Source organism: Melospiza georgiana, chromosome 1 (genome assembly GCF_028018845.1).
Source record: "Melospiza georgiana isolate bMelGeo1 chromosome 1, bMelGeo1.pri, whole genome shotgun sequence".
Taxonomy (NCBI): domain Eukaryota; kingdom Metazoa; phylum Chordata; class Aves; order Passeriformes; family Passerellidae; genus Melospiza; species Melospiza georgiana.
In genome coordinates, this window is record NC_080430.1 from 14,000,145 (window position 1) to 14,026,260 (window position 26,116).

General features: G+C 35.3%; 1 protein-coding gene across 3 annotated transcripts in view; it reads left to right on the forward strand.

Annotated features, from left to right (window-relative positions):
* The window catches only part of CUL2 (cullin 2), a 40,486-nt gene extending 16,505 nt beyond the window's left edge, over positions 1 to 23,981 (forward strand). For all 3 annotated transcript variants that reach the window (XM_058025754.1, XM_058025745.1, XM_058025735.1), the window contains exons 7-21: positions 5,142 to 5,238; positions 5,330 to 5,440; positions 6,675 to 6,837; positions 8,027 to 8,151; positions 9,706 to 9,813; positions 11,833 to 11,892; positions 12,276 to 12,404; positions 12,512 to 12,598; positions 13,105 to 13,257; positions 13,633 to 13,710; positions 15,474 to 15,540; positions 16,620 to 16,822; positions 19,165 to 19,266; positions 19,978 to 20,094; positions 23,180 to 23,981. In XM_058025754.1, coding sequence (XP_057881737.1) covers positions 5,142 to 5,238; positions 5,330 to 5,440; positions 6,675 to 6,837; positions 8,027 to 8,151; positions 9,706 to 9,813; positions 11,833 to 11,892; positions 12,276 to 12,404; positions 12,512 to 12,598; positions 13,105 to 13,257; positions 13,633 to 13,710; positions 15,474 to 15,540; positions 16,620 to 16,822; positions 19,165 to 19,266; positions 19,978 to 20,094; positions 23,180 to 23,311 — 1,732 coding nt within the window. In that variant the 3' untranslated portion in view covers positions 23,312 to 23,981. The remainder of the gene's footprint in view (positions 1 to 5,141; positions 5,239 to 5,329; positions 5,441 to 6,674; positions 6,838 to 8,026; positions 8,152 to 9,705; positions 9,814 to 11,832; positions 11,893 to 12,275; positions 12,405 to 12,511; positions 12,599 to 13,104; positions 13,258 to 13,632; positions 13,711 to 15,473; positions 15,541 to 16,619; positions 16,823 to 19,164; positions 19,267 to 19,977; positions 20,095 to 23,179) is intronic.
* Positions 23,982 to 26,116: the final 2,135 nt, after the last annotated feature.

Consider the following 26,116-nt stretch of genomic DNA (forward strand, 5'->3'; position numbering starts at 1 on the left):
TTTCTTGCTTTAACATAAGGTGGGGGTATTGCACTTTTTTTTTACTTTGAAAATCTGTGGACTTTGACAGAGCTGTTTTATGTTTGGTTCTTCTAAGGTAACTTCTTTTCTGATGGTGATGGTCTATTAGCTTTTCTTGTTGTAGCTGTGTATTTGTGGCTTTCATGTGTAGAAAAAGGCAGTGAATTCCCTGTAACCACAGAGCAGTGATCTTTCTGTTTCAGCAACCCTTCTTATCAATGGGTAGGAGAGGAGTTAGAATAAGTGTCCAGGTCCCATAGGATGCCTTTTGCCTTTTTCTCCACCTGATGCTGTCTGCCTTTAGCTTTTGTGCTGTCAGTCAAGTCGAGGACCAGACCTTGGGCAAAGATTTGCCAAAGCCAGAGAAGCTGTGTTTGCATGGAACCCAGAACAATTCTGGCAAATGACAAAGCTTCTGGGTTTCTATTTTTCAGATCAGTACCTTCACTTAACATTTTTGGTGTTTCACTTGAATAAAATGAAGATAAATAATTTTTGTAGTCTGAAGCAAAGTTATTATTTTATTTTTGAATATTTTTTTAATACTTCTAAACAAAGCCAAAGAGCTTGAGACTTGTAAAGCTTTGATTTAAAAATTTTATTTAACTTCTAAAGAAGCTAATTTATGAAAGAACAGAAATTCTGAATCTACTGCAGATCTTGTGCATAGTTGCAAGTTTCATCAGTTTCTGCACTCCTACCACTGTTGGGATACAACATTCTGGAGTTGTCTAATGATTGGCGTTTTTTAAGTGATTACTGAGGTGACCAGACTGGTGTAGGTAAACTGAGGGGGAGAGATAGCTTAGCAGATTAATTTCCTTGAACATGCACTTGGTCAGAAAAAGTCCTGTAAGGCATTGAAAACCTAATTTGTATTTTTCTTTCCTGAATTAAATATTTGACAACAAAGGAGGGAATATGATGTCTCTTTTGGATGGCATTTCTGAAGCCAGGAAGTATTTCTTTGTTTTCACTTGTTGAATCATGGTTCCTTTGTAACCAGGACTAATAGTGCTTTATCCATTTTTACTTCAATTATTTTTACTAAATGGAGATTCCCTAATTCATGGTGAAGAACATTCTCCTTTGTTACATCAAGCATATTGATGCTGGAGACTTGTCTTACTTAATGTGTTTATTTCACTGGTGGGTGGGAGTGGAAATGTGTGTGAAAACCTTTTTCAACAAACATCTGATGCCCCTTAAAATAATAGTCTGTATTTAGCTTGAAACTGATTGCAGCCCTACCCAAGGCCTTTAGATCAAGGCTGTCACTGGCTTTTGGAGGTGTTAGATCTTGAGACTGTAACAAGTTGAAATAATTTGTTACTTAACTATTTGGAAACTTTGAAATAAAACTTTGGTCCTTGTCTCTAATGGTTGGATTCGGATTTTTTCCCCATTCTTTATTAAGGAGTCTTTTGTGTGATCTCAGAGAAGTTAATTTAGTTCTGCTTCTCAAAATATACATCCAGCAATTCAGATTAAGTTTCTTCTAGCCACTTTGTGATCTGCACATCATTTAATTAATTACATATGAGAGAACTACTTCTTGTAGCTGTTTTTGTTCCTGCTGTCATGAAATGCAGTGCTTGCTATGGAGATTCTGAGGATGGCCTTTGCATGTAACAATAGGCTTGTTGCTTTTCTTTGCTGTAATTTCTGTGGCCAGTGCAGTTTTTAAGAGGCAGTTTTAAATATGCTGCTGCAAGTGATTTAAATGTCTTTTAGCACTGAGTTCAGTAATTCAGGGATTAAACAAGGTGGATATCCTAAGTTATATCTGTCAGACATGTAAGAATATGCATGGGAATCATATAACTTTAAATTTTTAATAAAATTGCTAATACATGTATATGCTTAAAAACTCATCTATTCTACACCTTCCTCATAGTAGTTGTTTGTGCATGGTTCAGTTTATTACAATGTTTTAAAAAAATGAAATTAGTGTGGATGGGTCAGTTGAACTACTTCATGGTAGGAAGTTTGTGTAGCATAGAACAGTATGTGGAGTTGATAACCAACACTGCAGTAAATTATTGCATGTAAAGGTAGGTTTCTTACTGTAGTGGAAAAGATAGGGAAGCAGAGCCACAAATTCTTCTTTCAAATGTTACTTTATCAGTGTATTTAACTGGATTTTTAAGAAGACCTCTGACTACAGCCTTGAGCACACCGACTTTTTAGAAGCTATAAGCTTGTGCAATACATTATACTTTAAAACTGACAATAAACTTTTTTTTTTCATGAAAATAAAGAAATACAAGTAGTGGCCTGTGGCTCAGCTGAACAACTGATCTAAGATTTTACTGACACCAAAAAGGAGCAGGCTGTGCTCTGCTACCTTTCATGTGGTGCTCCCCTGGTTCCTTAGTGACCCAGCTGAACTGCTAATGTGACAGAAAACCAACCTGGATAATGTTTCACCAAGTTGGCACAAGTCAGTTCAGCAAAGCATTAGATGAGTGCCAAAGCAAAGGAAGAGAGATGGAGGGCTGTGACTGAGCAAAAGGGAACAGGATTAGCCCCTTTGAGCAGCAGAGAATTCTGAAATCACTTAAGCTTGTCTTGTCTGACTGCACTCCTAATACAGAGTTCTGAGTGTAACACTTTCATCCCCCTCCCTCTAGCCCAAGCATTCCTCCTACAAGGTGAGCTGAGTATTAACTTAAGCATTCTTGTTTCAACACAACAGGAAGCTGACAAGATCTTGAATTGTGAGAAAATTAATCTATGAAATTCTTAAACAGAAATAATTTGGAAATTACTCAGGGGCTATATCACATGACAGTGTGATTAGTACAGACTAACTGAGAGACAGACCATCTTCTCTACTAAAGATAACTAACTCTTTCCAGCTAACTGGACCTATTCCTGTCTAAGCTGATACATTATCTGTACCATTTGTTTGAAATTAAAGCTATTGGAAATTAACGTTTTAAAAAGTGTTTGGAACAGTCTCATCTAGTTGACAATGAATTCTGTAGGTAATAGGCCTTGAAAGATCCTTGGTCTGACACAGCAGAGCACTTCTGAGTGATGGAATCTTGTTTTAATTAATTTGATATCTAATTATTGTACCTGAAGGGGCTGTAGTAATACACTGTACAATACATATTGAACACTCACTGTTAGCTTGAGACTGAACACAGGAACAAGATGGAGTTAATATAAACCAGCACAACTTTGTTGGGTGTGTTTTGTAGCTTTCTCTATTTTTTGGAAAAAAATAACTTGCCACCACCTAAATTAGTGGAATTTGTGTTTCTAGCACTTAATCTTTTTATCCAGATTCCTTTCCTTGTACCCAAGATATCCTGTGACATCCCTGCTTCAACCTGTGTTGCAGCTGCTCTGTAGCTTTATGCAGTTTGCTTGCTGAGTGCTGCCAAGAAAGAAAATAAATGTTTAATAGACTTCTACCTTTGCAGGGTCACCAGTTCCATTTTAGTGTGGCACTTGTTCTTACTACTACAGCTTTTGTGAAAGTCATCCTTAAAACTTCTGTCAAATTTTTTGACGTTTGCACTACACATTCCTGGGAGCAGAGTGCCATTGGAGCAGAGTGCCACTGCACTCATGCAGCTCTTTCCTAATGTTCCTTTGTATATTTGTATAATAGGTTCAGCCTTTAGTTCTGTGCCTTCCTGTGCTCCATGGCCCTGTGTTCAGGCTGCATGCATCCTGCAGCTCTCTGTGCTCCTGGGCCCCTCTGGGCTGGAGGTGCAGGCCCAGGGCAGGTGGGACTTCTCCCTTCTATGATTCTGTGCTGCTGCCTCTGCCATCATAAACCAGACCCTGCAGAGAGATGTTGGCAAAGGTGTCATTACATGTACCCAAAGCCAGGTTTATTCTATTGTTCATCTCCCACAACCAGAGGAAATCTTCTTGTTCCCTGTGTGAAAAAAATCAGACCATCCCTGATGGAACCCATCTGTTCAGGATAATAAAGCTACAAAAACCATACAGAGACTGTTCATTATCTGTTAAGAGAACTAATTCTTTACAGCCCTCCTAAGCTTAAGTTTTCGGATCAGAGAAAACAGTAGTGTTTGAAAGCAATATCAATGATTAACAGTTGTGAATACATGAAGATGGTCTGGTGTGCATAATACAATGGCTACTGGTGTGGCTGTCCTGGTAAACCTCCACAACTCATGGGCATCCTCTGGAGTTTTTCCTGATTACAAACCAAAATAAATGATATTAGCAAAATTACTTCTCTCTCATTTCACCTCAGCCTAGATGGGTATATGGTAATGTTTGTCTTTGATGCTTAATCATAAATACACTTTTATAAATCATATTTTAGTCCTATTTAACACCTTAGAAGTTAGAGAATATTTTTTGCTGAGTTGTAAAGTACATATGAAAAGTGGAATTTTTTAAGCGCTTTTCATGTCTTAAGAGGAAGTTTGTGCTGTTTTGAATGCTGGTTATTTCCCAGTCTTTGCAAAGGGCTAAACACCAGTCTTTTTAGCATGCAAAGCACTCATTTTAATTACTTCTATTTTCACCTAAATGGATCTGAAGACAACATTTTCTTACTTCAACTCCTTCATTTGAAGCTAAGAACTTGACTGGAAGATGTAAGGTTTTCCTTTTCTGTATGATATATGGTTAAATATTGTGACATAACGGGCCAGGTGTGTTATTTATTCCACTTGAAATCTACATGTTGAATAGTAGATATTCAGAAAAGAAAACTGCATGCTTCTTGTTGTGGTGCTGGTAAAAAGGATGGATTTTTTGGAAGGGGCAAGAGCGTGAAGGTAATTTATGTAATACAGGCTACAAATACAATATGGAAATTACTGTATCTTTTAAAGTACTTGCATAGGGTATATAATTTGGAATACTTAGATCCTTAGCAAATCCTTGGAAATTTAATGACCTTTAAGTGCTTTTGAATGTTTATGAATTACTATCTCAACAATTTAAATGTATCGGAGAGAAAGAAGTGCATTTTTTATTTTAAGAATAATCTTCTTTAATTTTACCAGTTTGAGCAGGAGAGTTTACTGGAAAATGTTTTCATCCAATTATATTTCATTTGGCTATAAATGAGTTACAACACATACCTGCATTCTCATAAATGTTTTCATTGTCTATTTCAGTGATCGCTGTGGAGAAGACCCAAACCAGAAAGTAATCCATGGGGTTATTAACTCCTTTGTTCATGTTGAACAGTATAAGAAAAAATTCCCCCTAAAGGTAGATACACATTTCTGATTATGTATTTTTAATTTGGAATGTTAATCTAGTATATACATTATTTGTCCTTTAAAAAACTTCTCTCTTCTAGTTTTATCAGGAAATTTTTGAGTGTCCTTTTCTGAATGAAACAGGGGAGTATTATAAACAAGAAGCTTCGAACTTATTGCAAGAGTCAAATTGCTCACAGTATATGGAGAAGGTAAGAGATTCTTCAATACACATGCAATAATTAAAATCATTTTACTGATGATACATGTTGTCCTCTACAGTTCTCATAGTTGTTCTTCATGTTATGCTTTCATCTAATTGAAATGGTACTTTTTAGTGACATGGTTAATCTGAATGTAGAGTACAAACCTTGCCATGGGTGGACAGTCAGTATCAAAATATTTAATAATAAATGATGACTCGATACAAAAAGTGAAAATAAAAAAAAAAACATATCAGGTTGATTAGTATTACTTTCTCACTTCCTTATTTTCTTTCAATTTGGAGTAGTGTAACATTAGAGTTTTAGCAATATGTGGTTAGAAAAGACTCTTAAGTTGTTACAAAACATTATTAAAAATTACTTACTCTGAGGTGGATTTACTTTCATTTTGCTTTGTGGTGTATGAAGTTATGTTGTGGTTAAACTACTTGTAATTCTTATACCTATTTTGAGAAAACAAAGATTGATAGAACACTAGGAGTCAGTTCTTGGTCCTATCCTGTCTGCACTACCAAGATAGCAGAGTTGAGAAGAGGGCTGTGGAATTGCTTTTAAGCTAATGGTTACACACCTGAGTTGAAATTCAGGGGCAGGCTAAGACTTTAACTAAACCAAAAACAGTTTTGCCTATCACTAGCAGTCTGTAGCTGCACTACTCTCCCTAAACCTCCCTTATATTCACAGGGTGTAAGTGCTTTTATGGCAGTACTCATATGACTTATCTTATGATTAAGCCTATTTCCTTCACTGAGTTATAAAAAGAGCTTTTATTAATAGCTCTGATGTACTCCTGTACCTATTGAGCAGATGTTTGCATATGAGCAGATGGACTTGGAACAGTAAAGTGATTCTTGGAGTTCTCTTTTTGTTAAGTATTGTGGTAAAATTTTCTCAGAAGGAATAAGAAGTATGGTAAGAGAAATTGGGGAAGACTAGTCACAATGTTAAAAGGAAGAAGAAATTTCAAGATGAAAACTATGGAATGCTGGTAGACATCTAGTAGTGACCAAGCCTAGTTAGTACTCAGACTAGATTATGTCCATTCAGTAATAGCCTGATTCAGAAGAATTAAAAAATTAAATTTTTCATCCTGCACAAATTCTTTTGTACCTCTTCTTACTTACTCTTGTTTCTCATTGTACATACATACACTGTTGTGTATTCTGGTGCTATATAGGTTGTCAGCATTTCTTCAGCTTGAAGTTTAAACTCCTCTGTGCAGGTTTTAGGTAGATTAAAAGATGAAGAAATGCGGTGTCGGAAGTACTTGAATCCCAGCTCATATGGCAAGGTGACTCATGAGTGCCAGCAGAGGATGGTAGCTGATCACTTGCAGTTTCTACATGCAGAATGTCACAATATTATCAGACAAGAGAAAAGAAATGGTAAGTCTCACTTGTCACAAAAAGACTGGAATGGTTTTTTGTTTTATTCACTTAGCATTGCAATTTCCTATCTTTTTTCAATGGCCTTCTGTGCATATAAGCATTTTCAACTAATGTTACTTATCTAGAAATCTCCATTAAACCCTGAATGACATTTTTCTTTTAGCATGCAACTAGTTTTTATTCCTCGAAGTATATAATCAAAACCTTTTTTTTTTTTACTGTTAACAATTCTTCTTTCAGCTAAGGCTCTTTCTCTTTCCTTGTCATAGTCATCTTAAAAACACACTGAAGTCCTGTGTCCTGTAGAAATGATAATATTTTATGCTTGTATTTTCTTTTGTAAACCAATGGCTCTGCCTTAACAGATTTCTTCTTCATCACTTAACAGGTCAGGCTTATGCAATATTTTGGCATCTTTTCATAGCCACTTTTTATTGTCCTGAATCTTTTGTGACCTCTCCTCCCAAATCTTTTTTACAGAAGGAGATGCTCTTGTAGTTAATATTCCCTGCCTGACTAAAAAAAACATGCTTCCTGAAGACTGCATGCCTCTTACCTTTGAAAGAATGCTTATTCTTGCATGAAAGATGGTGTCTCTTATGTGAAACAAATTATTTTTCACAGTCAAACTCAAATTGTATTTAATAATGGTGAGTTCAGTTTCCAGGGAATTTTGCAAGCTTGATCAGAGTTTCCATCTATTTTGTTTGGTTTCTTTTTTGGGGGTGCAGAGAGGCAAAATTATAAAAATAGCAGTTGCTTATTTAGAGCTTTTTTCATCTCAGAAAAATTTCAAGCTACCACTGGAGGCAAATAAAAAGTCAAGAAGATCTCTAAACTGATTTTAGTCAGCTGCTGCTAAGGGATATTAAGAAAGGCCAGGATTTAAAATAAACTGGCACACTATTTCTCCACACTAGCCCACCTCTCTTCTTAGAGTCTCTCCTAAAGAAGCTGTATTGGAAGGGTGAGGTAGTCACAATGGCAGGACTCAGGAAACACTGATAATAGCCCTACTCTTTCCTTGTTTCGTTTCTCAGTGATCTAGTTATGCTAATTTTTTGCTTTCAAAACAGTTGGTATTGTTTCAGTCTTTAGAAAGTTCTGTTTGAAATGATGGTACTATTTTAAGTGTTAATTTTTGGTGTTTCTAAGTGTACTCTATAAAAATGTATCTCTGTTATAGACATGGCAAATATGTATACTCTGCTCCGTGCTGTGTCCAGTGGTTTACCTCATATGATTCAGGAACTACAAAACCATATCCATGATGAGGGCCTTAGAGCAACCAGCAATCTTTCTCAGGAAAATGTGAGTTCCCTCAGGCAACTGAAATGACTGTTTGATGAATATTCTTGATCCTCTTTGTTGTTTTTTTTTTTATTTTTTTTATTTTTGCCTGCGTAAAATTGGTTTGGAACATGATGGATAAGTTGTAACTTCTCATCAGCATGGTTAGCTGTGCCACATTATCTATCCTGAGAGCTGATTGTTTTAATTGTTGTGATCTAACCAGAAACAACTGCAGCTAGATATTTCTCATTGTTTGATTAATACTGCCAGGGCAAGTAGGTCCTTTTGTTCCATGTATGCATTTTTTTTTCTGAATTTCTCTTAAGTCTGTGGCATTTGCTGTTCTGGTATGTTAGAAGCCAGTGATTCCATTTTGTAAAGGCTTGACATCCTGTCCTGATTTCAATCTGCTGGTTTTCCTAATAGCTTTGTAGTAACTTTGCTTTATATTGTCATGTAATTTCTAAAAATATTATCTTATTTATTTTACTAAAGTATGTTAAACTTTTTTCTATTTATGTCTGTTTAAATTACTCAATTCCATTTTTGTTTCTCCAGCATTGCTGTTCAGAGACAAACTACAAGCTTTTGTTTGACATTGTATTTGTGCATGTGTGCATCTTGCTGTCTAGATCTGTGCTCACTTTGGGATGGTGACTTTAGCTATGCAGTGTCTCTGTCTATAATAATGCATAAACACAAGCTGTTGTACCCTCACTCTGTTACTGACTGCACAGGAATGCTTGCTATTCTGTGGCTCCACTGTAACTTCAGTGTGCATACTGCAGTCTTTAGTAGTATAGTTTGCTGGCCAATTATTTTTAGGTTTATTGAACTTACTCTTTCAACCTAGTAGTGTCTGCTCACAGAAATATATACAGACTCATGAGGGTGGTGACAATTCACAGCCTTTTGTAGATAATTTCAGTGTGAAATACTTGTTCTATTGTATAAATGATGTACTTTGAAACATTTTTAGTGTGTGACCTGAGGATGTACTTGGGGAGTAATGCTAAAGAGCCAGTGCCTTTCACATTGTTGCACTTGTGCCTGCCAGCTTGTCTGTGTAGGGACTCCTCCAGCTCCTGTCAGTCATTTCTGTGCAGAGTATGATGCTGGAATGTGGTGCATGAAATTCAATTGGTAACTGCCCTATGTAGGAAAATGTAAAGGGATCATTCAGATTTTCTGTCTCTGAGGTCACTGTATAGGAGAAGCAGCAGTTTATTATATCAGTTGCTTGATTGCTGTATTTATGTTAGCATTAATGATTTTTGAAAAGGCTAGTAATGGATTTTAGGGAAAAAAATAGATTACATGAGAGCAGTATACACTCAAATCTTGGTTGGATAGCAGGACAGTAAATGTAGCATTGACTTTTTATTTCCAAAACATGCTCTAACATCATAGTGTGAGAGTACAGCAGAATCCATCCTCTCAAAATTCACTGTAGTATTAACTTTCTCAAAAAAGAGTTATTAGTAAAAAATCTACAACTAATGTAGATATGTTTGTGTTAGATACTACTACTTTCCTCACTAACTTGCTTTCTGTTTTATCTACCCTCTTTAGATGCCAACTCAGTTTGTGGAGTCAGTTTTGGAAGTACATAGTAAATTTGTTCAACTAATCAACACTGTTTTGAATGGTGATCAACACTTTATGAGTGCCCTTGACAAGGTAATTTTTACTTAAGTAAACAAAGCATTGGAAAACAAATTCAGGACCCTGATTCAGGCTCACCAAAACTCTTGATAGCATGAACACATGGTCAATGATAGTTCATATGCAGTCTTTCTTTTTTAGAAATGCAATGGAGCAAAAGACATTCCAGTGTAAGGGAAAATATAAATTAAAGGAGACCATTTTAATACTTGTTTTCTGAAAGAAAGACCTTTCTTTTCATCATATTTCAAAACACAAAAATGGTGCTGATCCATTCAGTGCAAATATAATTGCAGATAATGAATAGGCACAATAGGGTGAGGTTTGGGAGGTTTGGTAATTCTTGCATGCATTTGAACTTGAATTTGCTTGCTGAGATTATGTTTATCTCTGAATGCTATTAGTATTACTTCCACAGAGTCTTTGCTTAGATTTTTCAAGTTGACTGCAAAGAATACCTGAAAACTTAGATTACTTCAATCACTGCCACAATTGGTAACTTTTTCCAGGAGACAGCTGCACTTGAATTGAAATAACAAATTTAGGGAAAGAGGCTTGCTGCTCTTTTATTTGAAATGCATAGTCATGCAGGTATTCAAGATAAGTTCTAATTACCATAAACTTTAATATTAATCATTATTAATTATAACTAATAAATATATTTTCTTTCTTTAATTTCCTCTCACAGGATGCACATATACAGTTCTTTGCTCTTTTGTGGTGTGTGCAGTAGTTGCAGTTTGTAGCTTATGTCACAGTCTAAGCTTTGACAGTTATCAGTCAAGGTTAACCTGAAGAGGCACAATGGAGAAGCTACCAGTGATGGTACCAATAGTAGTTACCCATCTGTGTTTGTGACATTAATACAATAATTATTTAGCATTTTAAAACAAATATTTCAATACCAAATACATTTCTCTCTCCATTGCAATTAATGTCATGTACCAGAAGGTGGAGTAACACGAGACTGACAACTTCATTTGCTGGCACAAAGGCAATGTACTTTTTCTAAATACATCAGTTCTTCACTCCATTGATCTTTCTTACAGTAAATACTTAAAATATTGATTTGCTGTTAATTTTTGATGGTGACTATCAAAATCACTATTGCTGCCTCCAGTATTATTGCAAAAGATTGCTCCAAGCTTTAAAGAGTTTCCTATTTCTTGTCAAGTCATGCATTCTTTTCTCAGAGAAATTCTAGGGACCTATTTGCAAATTTTGTGATCTTGAGGTATTGTACAGAGGAGTTCCTTGTCAGTTTCTCTTTATAATGATAACAATATTTACCTTTTACAGAGGAACTGTAACTCCTGGGAACTATGATCTTGCAGTATTTTTGATTCACTGTTAGTTTACAACACTAATTTAAATGTGACATGTAGTTTAGAAACTCTGTTGTTCTGATAATCTTCTTTTAATTTCTAAACTGCCATTATCTCTTTCCTTTTTCATCATATTCAGGTTTTCTTCAGCCACCATATTGTTTGTACTCTACTACTTCAAATTTCCACTTTCAACAATATATTTTTCTTTTCAGTGTGTGGAAAAATCCAACAACCAAAGGTGCTTTCGTTTCTTACTGTTGTGAACACTTCATATAAGTTTTTCATCTCAACACACATGCTGTTGATGTGCTGCTGCTCAAATCTACTTTATCTGCACTTGTTCCTAAGATTTTTTCCATCCATTCTTTTGGACCATAATATTGCTCTATACCAATCATAATACTTTTGTGAAGTTTCTAATCAGAACTTCATTTTTTCTTTGGTTTTCTGTAATTATGTTTCTTCTTCTACTCTTTCCACTTTAACTGAATTCTCGACTTGAAAATGTTTAACAACCAAATTCTCATAGAGCAGTAATTTAACCTTTTTATGAATTGTTTCTTTTTTTATCCCCTTTTGTGTAGTTCAGTTTTTTAGGATCTCAGATGACCTTTGCTCTGAGGATATTTTTTATTTTTTCAAATTTCATAAAAGAAAAAAGTTTAAGTCAATGACAATTTTTCTCTTTGCTCCATGTTTTATGTAGGCTTTGACATCAGTAGTTAACTACCGGGAGCCCAAGTCGATCTGCAAAGCACCTGAGTTGGTAAGTGATGCACACAAAGTAATAATTCTTATCTATAACCATCCAGTGAATTGCTACAGGGTCCTTCACATGCATACCCAGCTCTCACACTGGGTCACACTCAGGTGTGTATTTTAGTTCTTACAGCTTAAGCTGCACACACGTTTTGTGAGTGTGCAAAATTGCTATGGTTCTAATTTCTGGTATAGACTGTATTTCTGTGGGTGTAGAATGGGTCATTTACCCATGAATGCAGCCCTTGTATTCAATGTGAGACAGTAGAGTGTGACTTATTTCATGTTTGAACTATTGTAGAAATTTGGAAATACCAAATACCGTGGCATACATTTGTTCTCAAGCTTGACAAGTAGTTTTGGGTTTGATTTTTCTTTTTTTAATTTGAGCTGGCCAAATACTGTGACAACTTGTTAAAGAAATCAGCGAAAGGAATGACAGAGAATGAAGTAGAAGACAAGCTTACAAGTTTCATTACTGTTTTCAAATACATTGATGACAAAGATGTATTCCAAAAGGTAACTTTTCCTATTCAATAATGGTTAAAATGTCACATTTAAAGCCTACTTGAAGAATGTGGTTATGCTTCTTAAAATGCCTGTCTCTGTTTTTTTTTTAAATGCAGTTCTATGCCAGAATGTTGGCAAAAAGATTAATTCATGGTTTGTCTATGTCTATGGATTCTGAAGAAGCGATGATAAACAAACTAAAGGTAAGGTAATATTCTTCTAACAGAATAAAAAAATATAGGAGTATGTAGTGTTAAGAGGGAGCAGCAGAGGGTGCCAGAGATAACTTAGCAGTTGGTAAATCTGTTTCCAATGGCTGACAGCAAAAGCTAGTGTTTAGGTTGTCTATGAAAGATAAAAGGCTGAGTGTCACCTAGACATTTGAGATTTTTATGAGGTTTTGGATAATTTTTTTAGCTGTATTCAAGTCATTCATGTTAACCTTAAAAAAATACCAAGGGCTTTCATAAACATGTCTATCTTTTGATCTTATAAAACAATATTTTTCAAATAGATTAGTGTATATAAGGTGAAACTAAGAAAAAGATAATTTTATTTCACAGTGTTTGGTTTTTATTATAACTAGTGTTTTCTGTAAATATAACAACACTTCTGCTGACTAGATTTTCATACTGTATTAGTAAGGGAACATAATTTATATGATGAGTACTGTTTTCACTTTGAAACCTGTTACAATATTTCTTCACAGCAAGCCTGTGGTTATGAATTTACCAGCAAGCTCCATCGAATGTATACAGACATGAGTGTTAGTGCTGATCTCAACAACAAATTCAACAACTTTATCAAAAACCAGGACACAATCATTGATTTGGGAATTAGTTTTCAGATATATGTTCTACAGGTACTAATGTATGTTTATTGTTGCTGAGTTATTTGTATTTACTTTTTATGTTCTGATAACAAATATACAATTTTTCTACTTTATATGGGAACTGATGGCCTGTGATCATTGGGGAATTACTTACCTTCCTAGTGTTTCTTTGTAAAATCAACCTACTAGGTCCCTAAACAATAGTGATAAAAATTTCAGTCTTAATTAATACCTCAGTGGGGTGTGCAGAAGGGGCACTAAAAAATGATCAGTAAAACTTCCTGAGTTAATTGATTGTCTTATGACATAATGCACATTATACATCCACTTAAGAATCTTATTTTTTTTCTTAATATATATGTTGTATGAAAATGTTAATGCTTCTATTTTTCCCAATACTTTCAGGCTGGTGCATGGCCTCTAACTCAGGCTCCTTCTTCTACATTTGCAATTCCTCAGGAACTGGAAAAAAGTGTACAGATGGTAGGTTAGTAGGAGGCTTCCTGCAAACATGTGGAAAATGTAAAATAACTCCAAACGAAAAGTCATCACTCTAACAGAGAAAAACTTGAGCTGCTTTTTTTTGATTGTAAATTATGTCTATCATGTTTCCAGTCCATATGCAATGTGAAAGGGTCACCCAAATACCTTACTGCACTTATGTATGTATTTGTGTAGCTTTTTTACATCTCTCTTCTACACTTTATGATTGCTGAAAGAGATGCTAATAAATGCAATCAAATGAACTAGGTTGGTTCTTTGCTTCAAAACCAACTCTTAATATTTAGATAAAAGAAGATTCTGTTTCTAATATTAAATCTGAACAGTCTTAATAGCAGATTAAGATGCAAATACAGGTTTCTTGTTCCCTGTTTCATAGAAACTGTTCAAAGTCATGCTTTGTGCAAACTTCTCTAAAGCTCATTTTATGATTTCTCAAAGCAGTAAAGGTTTTGCTTTAGCCAAATATTTTCTTTGAATGTGATAATTTCTGCTTTGTAGAGATATTTTGTTGCTTTGATAATGTTATTGTATTCTAAATGTTACCTGTACAATGTTTGTTGGAAAACAAAATATTTGTATTGATCTATACTAAGATGTATTTGATGGTGAAGTACAATTTAGGCAATACACATTTTGTATGATTGGCCATAAGAGATTTTTATAGCTGTTTTTATACCTTACATTGCTATTTGATGTAAGTTATAATTGTAAATGTCTTTTTTTTTTTTTGTGGTGAAGGATCTTTTTCTTGTATTACTGCTGAATATTAGGACTATTTATTCAGCTCTAATTTCCACTTAAGTGGCACTTGTCTTTAGCAATATAATAGTTCCTGACCCAGACTACAGGATCACCAGGTGTGATGAGATTTTGCTGTCTTTGTGGGTTTAAATAGGAGTATTGTCAGAAAGTATATTGCCTCAATTGGAAAATTGGTACAGAATTATGTGTCAGAAGCAGCTCAGAGTCTGGGTTTCTTGCCTAATTTCACCATTTTGCCATTTTAAAGGAGCAAACTTACTCATGTGTGACCTAGGTAGAGATCAGTGCTTTAAATGAGAATTCCCTAAAGAAACAGAACATGATCTTGAGAGGGGAGTACTTGAAAATTGTCTGACAGTGTCTTTATTTACTGTCCAATTCGATGATTTGACCCATGGAGAGAGTTCTCTTAGGATTCTGGCAAGGGTTTAGAAAGAAAAAAAAAGTATTGCAGTTGCACTCCGAAGTATCTGAGTGCCTGTGTAACTGGGCAACCTCTTCAGCAGCTTTTTCTGAGACTGATGAAGCTTCCTGTGAATGTATATTTATCTGAGTGGTGTACAAATACTGCTTTTCATATGTGCAAGCTTGTGGGGGGAGAAACACCTAATTCCTAAAGAGATGAAAATTCCCTGTTTTTATGTTCTTCTACAATGTTAATCAGTTTCCAGACCAAATCAGAACAAGCCAAATAGGTGTGTGTACACAGTGTTGGCATTGTGGGGTTTAGGGAGTTTGATCTTATTTTAGGGCAAGGTTTTTTGAATCAGCTGAAGTTCTTCTCTCAGAGGTAGACCTTAAATTAAGATTCAGTCATCACTCATCTTCTAAAGGAAAATGCTGTCACAAATGGATCTGCAATGTTTTCATCCAGTGTGATGGACATAAACGCAGTATTTCTTCATTAGGGTGGTAGGATGATGAAAAACTTTCATGAGTAGTTATATGTGTGACTAACTGATGTTCATTTTGTTTTGCAGTTTGAATTATTTTACAGTCAGCATTTTAGTGGAAGGAAGCTTACTTGGTTACATTATCTTTGTACAGGTAAAAATAAGTGCTTTGCTAAATTTATGATCTAACAGTTACTTGCTAAAAGTTCTTTTCAAATAACAAAAAACATGGGGAATTGGAGCATTATTTTGCATATAAAGTCAATGGACATATTTTGTGTTATAAATTAATATTTAGTACTCAGAATTTCCAAAATCCATGTCTTGTAAACTTGTGATTTACTAAACCCAAGTAAAACTAGAGTTCTATGTTGTTAACTGCAGAAAAGCACTGCAGAACTGCTGAGTTAATAACAATTGCCCTGGAATTGTTTCTGTAGTATAGATGTTCCTTACATAAATGCTAAATAATTTTAAGAGTGCATATTATACTGTTTTACTCAGGTATGTCAGTATCTACATAAATACATAATTTTAACTATTTAGTATTTATTATTGTCAAGTGTTTATTTTAGTAAGTGCCAGTCAATCATGTTTTATTTTAAGTGCTTTCAGTCTCAGGCTTTAACAACTGAGTGCTGCAACATACCACATGGAGATGAAAACCATAGCCCATGACAATGTAATGAAATGAAAATCTAGTTCTGGTAACAGAAGGTTGCTCTTAACTCACACTCACCTTCACACAGAAAATCTAAATTTGCTTTCAAGTAGATTTCTTCAGTGCTTTTTGTTTTTCATGGGAATTTTAAAAATGTAAGAATATGAAACATTTTTGATGGACAAGTATTTTACTTTGTTTTTAAGTCTTTCCTTTAATCACCTTCCTCATTAATCACTCTTCTGAGATTCTGTATAAGCTGTTAATTTAAGTTTATGCATTGCAATGTGTTGAGGCTACTTGGAATTTTTTTAATGGTTATTTTATGTTTATTATTATTATATATTGCACTAATTGTCTAGTATGCATAGTTAATCAGGGTGGGGCAGTTGTTGTGGGCCCCACTGTATATGTGTAAATTCACAGCATCAGTTGTCATTGTTCCATTTCAAGTGTTAATCACAGACTTGAGTTGAATGTCTGGAAATGTATGAGGAGCTCTGGTAGTTTGGCTTCAGATGACTTTTCAGCACCTTTCATCAGTTTATAAAATACTACTTGTATCATTACAGGTGAAGTAAAAATGAATTATTTGTGCAAACCTTATGTAGCCATGGTCACAACATACCAAATGGCAGTGTTGCTTGCCTTCAACAACAGTGAGACTGTCACTTACAAGGAGCTTCAGGACAGTACACAAATGAATGAGAAGGAACTGACAAAAACCATCAAATCTTTGCTTGATGTCAAAATGATCAACCATGACTCAGACAAGGTATGCCACTATGATATTAAAAAGTTTAATGTTTTCAGTCTCGTTATTCTCATACTTGTTGAGGACTTTTTTAAAATATCCATTGTTTACTTTTATTTTTGACCCTTGTGTCAATTCTCTACTTACAAGGAAAAAGACAGGAGAAAGTAGAGTGCCTGTCATACAGGCTTTCTATGCCCATAGCAGCATGAAAAGATAATAATGCAGGGACTCTTCATTGTTTCTGTTGCCTTGCTTTCAAAGTTATACTGAATCACTGGAAGGAGCCTGAGTAGTAAACCAGAGTTTTACAGTGATCCTGAAAAAATATTTGTGGGATTAAGAGACTGAAAGAAAGAGCAACCATGTCCTTGTGGACAGATTACAGAAGCCACAAGGAGAGCAAGGAGGACTTCTGTGAGAGGATTTTTGCTGCAGTTTGCCAGACTTATCATTCCATTAGTTTCTTGGAATTCCAGTAATATCTGAGCTTTGTTTGTGATTCAGGCAATGTTTGATACTTCTTTTTCTGACTCTCTCATCCGTCTGTGTAGCCTTTGTGAATTTTTTTTCCAGTACAGCAAAGGGCACAGACTTTACTCTGTTATGTAAAAATTACTGCAGAAGAGCCTGTGCATCCCATACAGACATAGCATGTGCTTCCAGCTCACCCAGAAAGCCCACTATGCAGACAGTATCAGACAGAAGGAACTGAGATAAGCTGTTCAGTTCACTTACAAGAAGAAGTCCAAAGCTGCTCTGACAGCTGCTTTTGTTTTTAACCAGGAAAATTTTAGAAAATGGAAAGTGAGATCACAAGGAAGATCTGGTGCTTGGCTGAAGCATAGGACATGCTTCCAATATCTAGAAATGAGCTCAGGTTGGAACAGTTGCTGGGAAGATGTCTGTTAAACCATGGGTCAAATAAAACACTGTTACAGGAAACAGTGAGACCTTTAATAATCTTAGAATGTTGCCTGTTATTTAAAGAATTTACATTTATTTATGTCCATTGTATAAGGTTCACCCAGTTCCTTAAAGCTTATGTCATAGAAGAAGGAATAATACAGCTTTCCAACCCTTTTACTTTCTAATGTTTACCACTGCATTTTCCAGTTCTTTGCCTTCCAGACTACTGTATTCAAGTGTCTTTACTATTTCTGTTTTCTTTGCACTCCATCCAACAATGTGATAGCAGATCTGTAGACAGTCTATCAGCTTACTTATTAAATAAACAAGTGAGCTTTAGTGGTTTAAGCAGTGGAATTCAATACACAAACTTCTCTTTACCTGTATCTGTGCCAAACAGAAAAGTAGAGTGCAGTAAATGTTGTAGTTTGCTTTTGCTTGTTTGTTCATTTTGTGACTGGGTGTGGGGAAAAGAGCATGAGAAGCTTCACCTCAAAATCTTCATTGGTTCATTCAAATTATGCTTTTTGACTTGATGCTCAATACACAATTTATTTTGGTTTATATTCAACCATGTCAGCAGAATAATGCTAGAAGTTAATGTTAGCCTGGTTTTTTTGTTAGCTTATTATTTTTCAAGCTCTTGGTCTTTCCCGTTTCATGTTGTATTTTCTATACTATTCCTGGTATCCTGATTTTTATATACATTGTAACAGAGGCTATTTGTTGCAAGATACAAAATTAGAGTTAATATTAGTTTGAGTGCATATTTAGATAAATATTTTCTGTGTTTAACTAAAATACTTATGCTTTAGACAGTTTGGCAAGATTTCAAGGTCTCAGAATCCCAGTAACTTTATTCTGCTGGAAATTGGTAATACTTGTACAGACTCTTGCCTGGAAACTGCAGAGATCTGTCCAGTCATGCTGTGTTGAATTTAAAGGTGTTTTTACCATAGGAAAAAACCCCTGAAATAATAATAACAGTAATAATAGTTGTTATTATTATTATTGTCATTATTATTATTATTATTACTACTACATATATATGTGGTAAAGAATGGAGATTCTGACAGGAAAAAAAATTTGAAATCTCCAGGTAGATGTGCACTGTCGAAGCTGCAGTTTGTCAGCTGTTTCTGCTATAACATATCAAAATGTTTAAATGCTTTTCCTTAAATTCTGGAAGACAACTTTTGTAAAAACTACGAAAGCAGCAGCTCCTCTTTGAGGTCCTCTCATAGATAAATGCAAATCCTACTTTCTTTGCAGGGAAAAAATGATGTTAAACTAGCTTTAAAAATTGACCCGGTTCAAGCAGCATTTTAGAATTTCCAGCTACAAATCTGATTTTTTTTTCTGTATATGTAAGACCCTAACTGTGACTTGTCAAAGTAAATTGTTACTATTTTCTGGTTCCATTCTTGATTTTTAAAAATGATTCTGTATTGCAGGAAGATATAGAGACAGAGTCTACATTTTCATTAAATATGAACTTCAGCAGTAAACGAACAAAGTTTAAAATTACCACATCAATGCAGAAAGACACACCACAGGCAAGTATTCTTTGGTGTTTCTAGCCTGAATAGCTTAGAAAGCTTATTTTTCTAAAATGGAATTTACTGTGTTAGTTTGGTGTAAGCAGATACCAGACTCTTTAAGATTTGCAAAAGAAATTTTGTAGGTTTAAAGCTTAAGCAATTCAATTTTTTTGTACTTGAAATATAGGCAAGAGAAGGTGAAATAGGGAACAACAAGAAGAAAAAGATGAACAAAATGTTAATGTCAAATGGTATTGATGTTTAGTCTATGTCATGAGACTTTTTTGTTGCTGGTGTTTATAAAGGAACTTACTGCAAGAACAGCAGAACCAATCAACTGTTTTCTTATGGTTTTGTGTCCTTTGGCAACTAAAATCAACTCCTGTGTTGTTAATCCATGTTCTCAATGTATTTCCTAAGACACAGGATTTTGTATGATATAGGTATGTGCTGCCAAACTCAATAAATTATAGTCAATTCTGATTGCTTTTCTCCCTAGCAAAAATATTGTTTTAGATGCCTCTCTCCTACCTTCTTACTGACTTTCATGAAACCTGATATCCTTGATTTATGGACATACTTTTACTGGTATAGAACTACACCTGCATACATTTTGTATTAGTTCATCACTTTTAGTAAAGTAAAAAGTAGAGATTCAAGATACTTTGATGCAGTCTTTATTGGTCTTACTGTGTTTTGAGCATTGCTGTTGTTCCTGTGTGGCAGGAGATGGAGCAGACCCGAAGTGCTGTGGATGAAGACAGGAAAATGTATCTCCAAGCTGCTATAGTCCGTATCATGAAGGCACGGAAAGTGCTGCGACATAATGCTCTTATTCAGGAGGTGAGAGAAAGTCCTTGAGCTTGATTTCATTAAAATCTTCAGGATAGTAGGGTTCAACATCAGACTACAAAACTCAGCTGTGTGGAAAACGGTACTTCAGCAAAATTAGTGAGAATTTCCCTGGAGTCTATTTTGAACTGCAGTACTGGAGCACGAGCTGGGATCCCTCAATCTCATAAATGTGTCTTAGCACCAAAGCATTAAGTTCTTGCTGTTTCCTCTTAGCTGGTTCAATGCCAAGAGATGTTGTACCCTATAAAAATCATTGCCAGAGCTATGGGTTCAGTTGAAAACCTGAATAGGGATATTCTAGTATGGAATTTCCACAGAAGCCCTTAGCCAGTTCTGTGTTCTAATCATTATTTTATTATAACTCCTGGTTTAAATTTTAAAAGTTGTCTGAGTATGGAGACATGCACTTTTTAATCTCCCTTTTCCACAAAGCAGTACAGTTCTCTAGATTTTTTAGATTCCAGATTAATGACCTGTGAACTGTCACAGCCTGGCTTGGAAGGAAGTGCTATTTCAGTAGTTTTTTTCCCACTTTTCCATCTGCTGGTTGCCTGCCTAATTGTATTTCTCATTCCAGCCTAACATTTGCTTCTTCCAACCAGTTGCCAGTTTTACTTTCCTCAAACTTCCATGGCTCTTTCTTCAGTTTAATTCATTCTTGCATCTCTGAGCCTTGCTCAGAGAAGACTGGTGAGAGGGGGAATTGAGATTCCTGATTTATTCAACCATTTTGAGCATAAAGGTGGAGAGATACTGAGTAATTTGTGGTGACAGAGGAAACAGTTTACCACACCCACTCCTTAATTTTTATTTCTAAAAATAAAACCTAGCAGCAGCAGGGAGTTTGTAAGCCCAGATGATGCAGTGTGAGACCTCTTAAAGATTTTGGATACAAAGGAAGTGTTTTTACACAAAGTAAGGTTAATTTGAGAAATCTGATTTTGAATATATAAAAGATGAGGTAGCATAGGTTCTGATATTTTTCAGAATCTTTGGTTTTTTGGTTTCCCATTATTTAAACAATCCATGCAATTATGATGAAATTGTGTAAAGATTTGCAATTAAAACTAGAAAATTATAGGCAAGCCCTTTCATCTTTGAGAATACATTTTCTGCCCACTGTCAAATTATTAGAAAAATTTCTTGAAATGTACTTTGCCTGACACCAGTTTATAAGGGTGAAATAGATTACAAATTGCTGTGTTTTGGAAACAAATCCTTTCTGGTTGCTTCTTCCTTTGTGTAATGGAAGGGCCACTTACATGCCCCTGCTGTGTTTTGCTCTTGCAGGGCTCTTGCAGAATAGTAACATTAGAAGATTTCTCTTCAGCTTTGCAAAAAAGGTGGATTTTTTCATGGTTACTCAGTTAGAAACTAGGTAGAAAGTATAGTTGTGATATTGTTACTAATCCTGGCGCCATTGTTATTTTTATCATGCTGTTTATATTCTTAAGTATAATGTATCAGTTAAAATGTGCTGTTTGACTTCTTGAGTAAGAAGGAGTATTTCTGAAAGAAGTCTGTTTACTATGAATAGTTAATATTTTCTCACCTCATTAGTATTTTTTTCTTAGCTATAAGGGCAGGATTATACTGTTAGAGAGATATTTGAGAGACTCCTAACCCTAATGTAGTTAGCTCTGATTCCAACACTACAGCACCACACATTTATTTAGGTTGAGGTGTTCAAGAAAATACTCCAGGTCCTTGGTAGACCTGTATATGTCAGCATGTGGTCTTTATGGAATTGTTAATTGTGTTAGATGCACCCTGGTAATTTCAATTCTAGCTCAGTGTAGCAGTCCCCTTCAGGGTGAGGTAGCTTTTCCTATAAAATGAGTAAGACTGGAAGAGTAGTGGAGGGGCGACATCAGAACAGTCATTCCCAGAAAATTTTTATTCTGACCATCAGGTATTTCTGTCTATCCTTCTTACTTGTACTGTCTTTGACTAAAAAAACCAACAACAATGAGAAAACCAGCACCAATACAAAATTCCCTCTTTTGCTTTCTCTGTCTGAAGTAAATACATGAAATGTGGTGATGCCAATCAGCTTCAGTGGAGGGCTGAGTTTGGTGAAATCTGAGCAGATCTATCAGCTTGTTAGCACCCAGTTTCTCCTCACTTGTGCTGCTGTGGCACATACCAGACCCTTGGCTGTTAGCCCAACAAAACTCACTCTTTTGAGGCTTTTGTTTGCTTTGTTGGGTGAGTTCCACCTGGTGAGTTCTGTTGGCTCACAGAGAGACCCAGCAAACTCTGGAGCTGGGACAAAGCCAGCCATGAGAAGTTGTAAAGAAAACTGAAAATTCAGCTGGAATAAAATAATTTTCTTTACAGAAGAAGTAAGAACTACAGGCAAAATATGTTGTGACACTTGAGTAGTAAGGTCTTCTGTTTGAAAAAATTTCCTGCTTACAGATTTGCACATTCTGTTGGTGCAAGAACCCTTCAGACAATTTCTTCCCCTTCTCTACAAGAGAAGTTTTCAGTCTAGAGAAACTTTTAAGAGACATATAAAGTTTTGCCTGAGTGGCAATTTCTTCCACAATGCAAATATAGATTTGTTTTCACAATAAGTAACTTCTTACTGCATGTATTAAGAAATTCTAGCATAGCCAGATGGAACTCACTAAATTGTAGGTCTGTCTTCAGTGACTAAGGAAAGAGAAGTTCATCCTGATTTTCTCCAATTGTGTAGCAAAGAAGGTTAATGGTAGGGGAACTCTACTGTGATAGTAGTGAAGAAATGTGTTAATATTAGATTAATTTTTAACATGGATATGTCTTCATTTGTACTGTGACAAATGAAGCAAGTGAGAGAAATGAGGAGATCTGGGGAACATTTGGCCAAAGTAACCAGTGAGCTGACCAGTCAGTTTCAGTGTCCTGACACTTATACTTAGAGATATTTTCTTGTTTGTTATAAATTAACTATTCCAGGGTTATTTAATCCTGTCTTTAAAAGAAAAATATACTGAATTTGCCTTAAAGCCTTTAGCAAATATTTAGATGGCATTTATAACTGTGAAAAATAAAAAAATAACACCAAAACTGTGTCTTTCTTTTGCAGGTAATTAGCCAATCAAGAGCTAGGTTTAACCCAAGTATCAGCATGATTAAGAAGTGTATTGAAGTCCTGATAGACAAACAGTACATAGAGCGAAGCCAGGCCTCTGCAGACGAGTACAGTTATGTAGCATGATGTGCTGTCCTGCAGGTATGATTGTAAGGAGATCATTGCTGTCACTGTTTGGTGTGTTCCTGTGGGAAGAGGCAGGCCTGTGCCTCCATAATTGGTCACTTGGCAGCCCCTGTTTTTCTGCTGTTTACAACATCACCAGTGCCATGTCATGAGCGTCAATGAAAATGCCTATAGATATTTCAAGCTCATGTCATTATGACATTTCTTAAAACTTTACTAAAAGAATGAGTGAAGTATTGCTGACATGTGGAGAATTGGTTGGGTACCATGCTTTTTTTTTTCCCCCTCCCCTTTCACGTTTGCAGTTGATGTTTTTTAATGTATCTTAAGACAAAGTAAAAAAAAAATCACACAAAAAACCTAAATATTGTAATATGACAGATAACCTAATAATTGTATCTACATTAAAATGTAAAAAAAATGACGAACATGATACTGCTGCTTGTCAAATAAAAAAATAAAGTTATATAATGTGTCTGGAATGATTGTAGAGCTGGATATAGCATTAATGTCTGTAAATATTATTCAGGCCTGAAGAGTAGAAATAATGTTACGTGTTTGGGTTTTGGATAACCTCAGAAGTAGGTCTGACATAACAACTAATTTATATAAAACTGAATACCAGGTATGTCATGTTTGATGTGATTATAAAAAATATTTATGGTTCAGTGCACATCTTGTTTTCTTGAGATTAGGCTCATTTACATTCTCGGTGCCCGAAGGCCTCTGCTGTGTCTGTTAATCCCACACTGTAGGAATATGTTACAAGGGAAAATAAACTGATGTTTGAGGGGATTTAAATGGTGTAGTTCACAAACACTTAGGAATAGTTATCATGAACATCAAAGATAGAATTCAGTGGCTTGGGAAAGCATAAAGCAGGCTGGTAACTGAAAAATATTTTTTCTTTAATGTATTGGGTAGAAACACTACATGGATGGGTGTCTATGTTTGTTTCCACAAATTCATACTGCTTGTTTCTTGTTTTCCCTCCTGACTCCTATGGTTGTTTTTATCATGTTTTGTTTTCCTCTGCCCCAATTAGATTTCCAGCTGTTAGGGTGAGACAGATCCACAGGCTATTTCATGTCTTGTGTTGTTCACCAGGGTTGGCATGGTGACTGTGCACTCTTAAACAAGCAAAGTATAATTTAAAAGTACAAACTCTACCACTGGAAGTGAATGGAATTTAAGAGCACTGAGAGTTTGAACACACTGAATGCCTGCTGCAGAAGAGTTTCCTCATGGCTATGCCTGCAATTATGATTGACAGGATAAATATTAAGTTTAAATGTTCTATTTTTGCCAGATTTATTTGCGTGCATATAAAAATACCTATGTAGATATATACTATTTGAAGTATTTTTTTAGATTGTGTAGTATCACCTACTAAAAATCCACACATCAAGAAGTAATTTTAAAGAAAAGCAAACCTTTGGAGGGAGCTTTTTACTCTTTTTTTCTTTTTCTGGTTCTTCACTGTATGAAAGGCTTCTCTCCAACTCTTAGATTGTTGCTGTCTCTTATTTCTTAAATGGTATTGCATTCACATACTATCTAGAGGGTATAGGAAACTTTCTATGGTTAACTAGGAAATGCATCAAGAAGTGGTGCCATGTTTTTCTGATGTGGATTTTGCTAAGGATGAATAAAGGGCAATAAACAATAAAGTGCAATAAACATTCCTTCCATATTGGTGTTTTATCACACTATGCTAAGATCTAAATTTTTATGTGGATTTATGTCTTCAAGAAGTGAGGTTTTTTAACTAACTGTGATATGGTGCTGTAGATCATTGTCTAAAGTGTTAGTTTAGAGGTGTCTCTGTGTGGTGGGACACAGCACAGGTGCTTAGACTGTCACCAGCTGTAGTAAACAGGAGATACAAAATCAGCACAGATTTTGACTGGAGTGACTTCTAATCTATTGCAGTGTGGAGCATTTCTGTGCTTTATAAAAGAAATTATTCATTACATCTAAAGACAAAAAAATAGGGGCAATATTCTATTACATAACACACAAAAAAGGGAAAATTTATTTCATGAATGCTGAATTAGCACATCCTTTTTCCAGAAAACAAACTAACACTGATGCCAAAGTTTCTGGAAACAAATGTGGTTTATCTTGTAACTTGTATTTGAGTCAGCACATTTTAAGCTTGTTCATAAAAGAGTTAATAAAAGCTTTATTTAAATGTAGATTCCAGTAGCAAAATTTTAAGGCTGAATTTGAAGAAGGTTTAACCAATTTATTTTCAGAATAATTTCACAGGCAACGCAAGAACTTCCCTGCTCTAGCCCAAACGTGCAAGGTTTTAACATTACCTTATCTCTCAATTTTTGCATACCTAAACCATCATTTTAGGTTTTAGGTAAGCATGCTGCTGAGTTGAGACATGTTTAGTGAGTTAAAAACATTCATCTATTTCAGTGCAGTTGGCATCCCCAGATGATGTCTTTCATAATTACACACAAATTCAGTCTTTTCAGTGGCTCTTAGGAAATGTTGTTATAGCTGGGAAACATTATGAATTCTACTTTATAACTCACACCTTCCCCCTCAGGAAAAAAGTAGTGCAAATCCAGACCCCTGTAGCTGGGTTATGTCACTGAAATCATTGCTGGCACACAGGGATGCAGTTTATAGTTGGACCTTCAGCCTGGCAGCCAATACCTTTGGCAAGTGTAGGTTCAAAATATTAAGTGCTAATGGGTATTAACAGGAGGGGCAAATTGTAAGAAAGAGAAGATAGCAAAAAATGCCATACAGTTTTAATTTACTAGAAGAAACTGGTATTTTTTTGTT